Consider the following 8,108-nt stretch of genomic DNA (forward strand, 5'->3'; position numbering starts at 1 on the left):
TGAGTAAGTATTTCAATATATACGCATTTAATTCATGTAATAAACTAAATGTGTGGGAAGATTACGTTTTAGCACATATTTATTAATACAATTTAAATGATTTAGAGCAGGGGTGTCAAACTCATTTCGCATCGTGGGCCACATACGGCCTAGGGAGATGTCAAGTGGGCCGGACCATTAAAATTATACCATACTCTGCTATAAATAACCAAAATATCATGTCTTTCTTCTGTGTTATCTAGTTTAATTGATATAAAGACCATATCGTATAAACTCCGTCCAACCGCTTTAACACGTGATGATCTCTTCGGTGGTGTAGTTGGTTAAAGCATTGTACGGCTACATATTGTTAATGCGAATCTGGGATCCCAAGTTCGCGCCCCAGTCCAGTGAATCTCGTACGATATTCTTTAACTTTTACTGTGAGAAAATGACATAATTCTAAAGGCCTACGGATGTATCACAACATTTTAATGTGTGAGCACTAATATCAGATCAAAATGAACACATGTAGCATTAATTAAATATTGAATAACGTAGGGTAGTCTACCGTCGGAGACAACCACTACGCCTCATTCAGCCAGTTTAAACGGCTGCTAGATGACGCTGTTCATTTTCAAAGCGCCGATAGTTCGGCTCTTTGGGCCGGCACAATCCGGAAGAAACCACCAAAGCTTCACAAGGCATCGTTCGCCCATCCCTAGTAGAGACCAAGGTATTAATTGATACCGTCTGCTGTTTTCAGTCTGTCTCAGTGATGCGGCTTGTCTTCTACTCTGATGGAAAGAGTGCGCCCCTTAGCGGATAATCCATGAATTACAGCGAATTAAAAATATTAATTCCATGTCTTTTATGCATTTTTTCCACTTTCAAATTATCCTGCGGGCCTGATCGAACCTCCTTGGGGGCCGGTTCCGGCCCGCGGGCCGTATGTTTGACACCCCTGATTTAGAGTCACTATAAATACACCAAAAAATACTAAGTAAATTTTAATCAAAAACTAGCCCTTTCATCTGCGCTTGCGCCCTTGGACTTGAGAAGATACGCGCGATTTTACTTCGGTCAGAGACGGTTGGTTCAGAGAATGTAGAAGTGCTCTGGTTGGGTTGAACAGCATCCATATGTTATCTCTGGTGAGTTTTACCTTTCTTTTTAAAATGTGTAATAATATATGGGTCATTTTGTTAGCTTCTTGTTTGCTTGTATACTATTCACAGCGAAATTAGGCTAGACATAAGTGATTTATCTGTGCTAGCTGTAATTGTTAGTTCTAGATAGCTACAGTAGCTACAGTAGTTAGCTAGCTAACATACGTAGCTAACAATGCAGGAAAGCTCCGCTATATATTTAACTTCTATAAAAACGTAAGGCACAAAAGTGTAGAGGGAGATTATTCACAAGCAGAAAAAAGCAATTGTTGCTAGCTTTAACTAGCTAGCTGCACATGGCAAACCATCGCTATCAACGTTCTGGAAAAAATAATCATGTCAGGTTAACTTAAATTTAGCCATCAATGTATCTCTAATTTAGTATTTCAAGATGCCTACTTTAGTGGATGAGTTATGTAAATGTCACTTGAATGAATTTACAACATGCTGACCAAACCAGGGTATATACTGGAATATAGCTAACTAGTTCATCTAACCTTTCTGCACTCGGTAGCACGTGTCAGCAGCATGATTGCCAGTTCCTTGTGCTACCAGTCAGCAGCAGGATTGCCAGTTCCAGCAAACATTTCCAGCCCAAAGAGTGCTCAAAACCAGCCCAAAATGCCTGAAAACTAGCCCATTAATTTTTGGGTGTACAAGTGTACAAGTTAAACATTTATCCCCAAAAATTATAATGTAAAAATAACTGGTGGATTAATATTTTCCTTATTTTCTGCTATTCTCTCTTTTTTCGTACATTGGCTATTCTTTAAGAGCACTTGATAAGGAGACTGACAGTAATTTAACATGTTTCTATCAACAGTAATCAGTGAGTTGGAAGGGATAGGTCAGAGGAGTGATTGGCTGTAACATTAGTAGGCAAGTAGAAATCTGTATTTATGAAACAATATTACTGTTTATCTTCAATGAAATGATAATTTTTTTAATATCACAAATTGTGTGTTCTTTTACAGGGTGACCTTACGGTTAGGACGGGTCCAGGGAGGAAGTCCATTAGATGGATGTCATCAGTGAGAAACCGTAGGCATACTATGAGATGGTCATGCAAAAATTGCGAATTTAGGGCATCAAAACGTTTAGAGCTTTTAAAGCATTATAGATTGAAACATCTACACACCGGTCAGGGCCGGTCACTACCCTGCTTGTACTCTGATTGTCCTTGTTCATTTAAAGGATGGGGTGCACTTCGCACACATTTGTCTAGAGATCATACACCAACTGAACAGTTTGAGCAGATAGTTTCATTTTCATGTCTTGTATGCCATTTATCTAGTTTTCACACAGAGAGGCAATATTTTGAACATCTCGGAGCTCACCTGAAAAAGCACGAAACTCTTCATTGTGTCTTTAAAGATTGTGACTACAGTACTAATATATATTCAACTTTTGCTTCACATAAAAGTAGAAAGCACAATCCTCACTGCCTTGATGATTTTAAACATACTGTACTTTCGACATATTCAAGTCAGGCTACAGAGGATAGTAGTGTGTTGGTAGAAGAGCGTGAAGTTACTTCAAATGAAACGCTTGTCAGAGAGGATGACGATTTAGTTAAAGTCATTGTTGATAAGCTTGGTTCCTTGTTGCTTAAATTAGAATGCATCTTCAATGTGCCTAGTAGATGTATAGATGACATTGCAGAGGAGCTTCAATTTATTACTTGTTCAGCATCCTCACCCATTATCAAAAACATTGTCCATACTACATTTGAAAACCATAACTGCGCTGTTGAAGAATTGGTGATCACAGAATTGGTGAATAGCATTTGCCAATTGAATCCTGTAAGTGCAGCCTTTAGTGAAGAAGGTCCTCTTGGCACAGCATACCAGAGAAACAAGTACTTGAAAGAACGTTTCTCTATTGTTGAACCGTTAGAGTATATATTAGATGCAAAAGAGGGAAGGACTTTTCAATATGTACCAATTTTGCAATCCTTGTCACAAGTTCTGAAAAATGTTGACATTCAGGAGAAGCTGTTAAAGACTGCAAGACGTTGTGGTTCTTCATGTCAGTATACAAGTTTTCATGATGGTTCCCACTTCAAAGAAAACAGCTTTCTATCTGGAGAGGAGTTAAGACTTTCAATTTTACTCTACTGTGATGATTTTGAAATATGTAATCCATTAGGAACCTCTCGTAAGAAGCACAAGGTAACAGGTGTCTACTGGGTGTTGGCTGATATTCCATCTGTATTAAGGTCAACATTATCTTCCATTTACTTAGCTGTTTTGTGCAAGGCAGACGACGTAAAGAAATTTGGCTATCCTCAAGTGCTAGAGCCATTATTAAGTGATTTGAAAAGCTTAGAAGAGGATGGTCTTTTTGTACCCTGTTTGGGAAAAATCATAAAGGGCACTGTATTTTCTGTGATTGCCGATAACCTTGGTGCCCACTCAGTCGGGGGGTTTGTTGAAAGTTTCAGTGGGTCATACAATTGCAGATTTTGTGTCGGACAGCGGTCCCAGTTTCAGGAACTTGAAGTCAGGACAGGAGCATTCCTTGGTAGAACAAAACAGCAACACCAGTTGGATGTTGAAGCAGCATTGGCTAGTAACACCCATAGCCATGGAGTTAAAAGGCATTGTGCAATTACTCAAAGGTTAAAGCATTTTCATGTGACAACAGGTTACCCACCGGATGTATTACATGATTTACTTGAGGGTATTGTACCTGTAGAATTGGCATTGTGTTTAGATATCTTGATCAAAAAAAAATATTTCTCTCTTGAAGAGCTCAATAGTATCATCAAGAAGTTCCCATATAAGTGGAAAGACAGAACAAATTGTCCGATACGTATACCACCAACCTTTTCCTCTCGTAACACCATTGGTGGTAACGCACATGAAAATTGGTGCTTACTGAGGTTGCTTCCACTTATGATTGGCTCTAAAGTACAGGAAGAGGAACAGACATGGCAGTTGTTGATGACACTCAAAGATGTTGTTGAGTTGGTTATGTCACCTACCCACACAGATGAAAGCATTGGTCACCTAGATAGCCTTATTGCTGAGCATCGGCGTAGATTTAGCAGTGTTTTTCCACAAAGAAAATTGATTCCAAAACACCATTTTGTAGAGCATTACCCGCAGCTCATTAAAGCATTCGGCCCATTAGTGTCCTTATGGACGATGAGGTTCGAAGCCAAACACCGCTTCTTTAAGAAGATAGTGAGACAGACAAGCTGTTTCCGTAACATTTTAAAGTCTATGGCAAAAAAACACCAGTCCATGATTGCATACCATCTCCATGGTTCAAATGTCAATAAACCTGCTGTCTCTGTATCAAAGATGTCAAGGGTTCCATTAGAGATTGTAAATGAGAACATACAAGAATTTCTATCACAGAAATTTCCTGAAGAGACAGTTGTTCATTTGACAAACAAGGTAGAATCTCAGGGCATCAGTTACAGTATTGGCATGATGTTGGTCTATGGCAACACTGGTGGGTTACCAGACTTTGCTGAAATACTACAAATCATGATAGTTTGTAACAGTGTTGTGTTTGTAGTGAAAATGCAAAGTACATGGTACACTGAGCATTTTAGATGTTTCAAGGTGGAGTCCACGAGCATTGTGAAAGTAATTCATCAATCACAACTCACTGACATGTACCCACTTGCTACATATACAATCGAAGGCTGTCGAATGGTTTCTTTGAAACACTACATCTGCTTGTCAAACTAGGTAAAGTTTCACTATAAACAAAAGTTTTCATGAATACTGCAATCATATGCTCTAGCCATGTCTTTTTTTCCTCTTGCAGTTCTGCTTTCCCAAGGCTGTGATGTCTAACCCCAGTCAACTACGTGTCATTATTGAAGAGACTGAAATTCACAAATTAATCCTACCAGATGGAATTCCTAGTACCTTAGACGAACTTTTGGCAGCTGCGAAGCATAATTTTGATCTTGAAGGGAGTTATGCAGTAATGCATATGGACAAAGATTTTGATAACCAATTCTTTACGTTAACATCTACAGATGTGGTCAACGACAAAGACACTATAAAACTAGTGAAAACAGATCCTTCTATTATTCTCACATTGAGTCCCATCAATGAGCCTGCTGCTTCTTCTTCTCCAGTGCCACTTTCTTTCCAGGATGACAGTTCCTCAGTTAGTTCATCCGATACCTTGATGTTACCACTGTCCCCAGACTACAGATCAGAACCGTGGCCAACTACTTTTGTGATACCCACTTTTTCATATAATGTCGAAATCCCCCTTCAAGCAGGAAACAAGGCTTATGAAAGTGATGGCTCACTCCTTCAAAATCCAAGCATGAACTCTGACGTACTTGAGAAACTTGCTGAAGCTATATTTCAGTACACTGCCTATCCCACTGGACGTCAAATACAGGCAGTTGTAGAATCCCTGTTGGCAAAGCATCCTTGCCTAAGGGAGCCTGGAACTTCATATTCAGGCATGTACGGGTGGCAGCAGCGTCTTAAATACAAGATGGCAAATTTCCGTTCTAAACTGCGAAGGCGTGAAGTACATTGTCCTGAACTTGACATCAACTCATTGAAAAGGAAATCTCCTGGGGAGAAAAATCCAGCCAAAAACTGTAAGAGACCAAAGAGAGCAGAGGTAAACTACCTTCCTCCACATCCAAGTGGAGAAACTAGCAACACTCTGGAGATGGAGAGACTGCAGCTTCTTAATGAGGTAAAGAAGAAGAACAACACTAAGGTGATAGCAGAAAAAATGGCCAAAACATTCTCCTATCGAAGGCTTGAGGTTGTGAGTGGTAGTCCAGCTGCCGATGACTTCCAAGAGAGATGGCCAGCTTTGTTTTGTGAAGCAGAGGTAGGTGAACATACAAACCCCTTTATTTACCCCTTTTAAAATTTAACTTTAAATACTTCTCAATGTTAAGATTGGAAGCCAAATTAGTGTTCCTCTTAAAGTGCAGAATTTCCTCGTCCTCTTGCATGAGACTGGTTGGCCTGATTCCTGATGTTGTACTTGTGAATCTTTTGTCCATTCAGATCAAAGAGGAATTCAGGAGAATTACTACAATTTCCCTGGAGCAGAGATTCATGCACAAACTGGATCACTACACACCAAGACTTATTTCCCTGATGAAGGCCAAGGGAGGTGTCGTGGGGACCAAGCTGAGGCCGCTCCTGGACAAACTGAGTCAGGTGTGCTTGTTCACTTTTTGGCAGGGGAGACTCACACATACACAAGCACTTTGCCGAATGCGTACACATAGCACAAATCCTCACACTATAGATTTTTAGATGCCCCTATATGCTCTATCCACACATAGCTTGAGCTTAAATCTCTGCTTGTGTTCTAACTCCAAAAACCTACATCCTGTGATTCAGACTAACACAACATTAATCTATTCACAGCACCAAAGCATTGAAACGAAACGTGAAGCTGTTATCCGCAGCCTTATACTGTACCTTGCAGAGAAAGAAGAGGACCTTTTTGAAGATTGCCAAGTAAAGCCTGATTTTCTAAATACATATTTTATGACATGGTTTGAAATTGGAATGTGTTGTCATTTCAAGTCCAAGGTAACCCTAAAGTAAAAGATGTAAGCCAATTTAGGGATCAAGATATTCCGCTCTGCTCAATGTAAAATACTCTTAACAGAATTGTCTGAATTTTTTGTGTGAACGTATGCAGGAGGACAGCCGCAGTGATGCCACTCAACACATCCTGAAGATCCTTGTTGTTCATGGTGCTGATGGAGAGGATCCAGTGGATGTGTCCATCCTTCTTGAAGGCAAGGAGATGTTGCCAGGATGCGGGAGTTCTGCTAAAGCTTGCGCGCTGGTCATGGGGCTGATTTATGCCCTCAACCTGGCATACCCCCCAACACTGCGCTACACTTTTGAAGTTTTTCAAAAACTTTTCCTAGAACTGGATGGGATTAAGCTGTCCCCAAAAATACAAGCTTTCAAATGTAAGTTGCTGTCTTAAATGCTACCACCATGGCAGGTGCAGTCAATCTTGTTAGAGCTTATGACAGTTTAGTTAACATATTATACTCTACCACAAAGTTAAGAATTTATTAGTTTGAAATCCAATATGTCAGTTACACACAGACATGATTTAAAAAGGAAATCTACGTTTCTTTTTTTATTTTACCACGCACTGTCATAAAACACTTTATTTTTTATAAACACATGCAGCTTTAGAGTTCATCAGGACATGTGTTGGCTTTTTGATGAAGTAACAATCTGTTGAACCACTCCTTACTGTTTGAATGCATTCACAAAGCCTGTTGGCAGAATTTATTACTTGCATTCCTAACCCAAATACATGCATTTTCTTTAGTCATGTAAGCCTTGCAGTTGTTAAAATGGTCATGCTAGACACCTGAGTGTTTCACAGACTTCTGATTTAAGAGTTTTTGGCTTGTACCTTGTGAATTGATAGAGCAGTGATTTGATAACATTTATAAAAAAATAAATTTGGACAAAAGAAAAACTGATTAATTGTATTTTGTGTGTGATTTGTGATGCAAGTATATTGAATGCATAGGTAATGATAACATTAATTTGGTAATATTTATCAAAAGATAATTTGATGAAAATGTCCATATTGTCAATAATATAACTTTATTACTGACTTATTTACAAACAAAAATATAATAATACCCACTTAATTATTTCATAACAGTAAATATTACTGTCATAAGATTTACTTATTACGTTGAGCACAGCAGATTTCCTGTCAGAATTTTTTTATTGACTTTACTTAATTGTTTTAAATAAATATAACTCATACAATACATATAATTAAGTAAGCTTTACTGTATCCCTACGAATGTGAAGTTTAGTGGTAAGTACGTTTTACTAGGTTCAGGCTAATGAGTTCTACTTGATATAAGAGCAGTACAATTTACTTGAAAAGTACTAGTGCAAATTGTTACGAGGATTTTATCAAGTATATCTTACAAGTTTTTTTTTTCAGTGTGCTCTT

General features: G+C 38.7%; 1 protein-coding gene across 8 annotated transcripts; it reads left to right on the top strand.

Annotated features, from left to right (window-relative positions):
* The first annotated feature begins 954 nt into the window (after positions 1-954).
* Positions 955-7,620, top strand: LOC124470552 (sterile alpha motif domain-containing protein 3-like). 8 transcript variants are annotated; one of them, XR_006956423.1, is made up of 6 exons: positions 955-1,133; positions 1,972-2,027; positions 2,123-5,975; positions 6,158-6,313; positions 6,527-6,619; positions 6,807-7,620. XR_006956423.1 is itself a non-coding variant. In XM_047024522.1 (6 exons), exons 2-6 carry the CDS (start codon positions 2,171-2,173, stop codon positions 7,101-7,103), a joined length of 1,599 nt encoding a protein of 532 aa, XP_046880478.1. In that variant the 5' UTR covers positions 955-2,027; positions 2,123-2,170; the 3' UTR covers positions 7,104-7,620. The 8 variants fall into 8 exon arrangements, 5 of the variants coding, with proteins under 5 accessions (XP_046880478.1, XP_046880480.1, XP_046880479.1 ...); XM_047024522.1 differs by having other exon boundaries at positions 955-2,027; positions 2,123-2,179; positions 4,932-5,975; XM_047024524.1 differs by lacking the exon at positions 1,972-2,027 and having other exon boundaries at positions 4,932-5,355; positions 5,395-5,975.
* Positions 7,621-8,108: the final 488 nt, after the last annotated feature.

Source organism: Hypomesus transpacificus, chromosome 8 (genome assembly GCF_021917145.1).
Source record: "Hypomesus transpacificus isolate Combined female chromosome 8, fHypTra1, whole genome shotgun sequence".
Classification (NCBI taxonomy): domain Eukaryota; kingdom Metazoa; phylum Chordata; class Actinopteri; order Osmeriformes; family Osmeridae; genus Hypomesus; species Hypomesus transpacificus.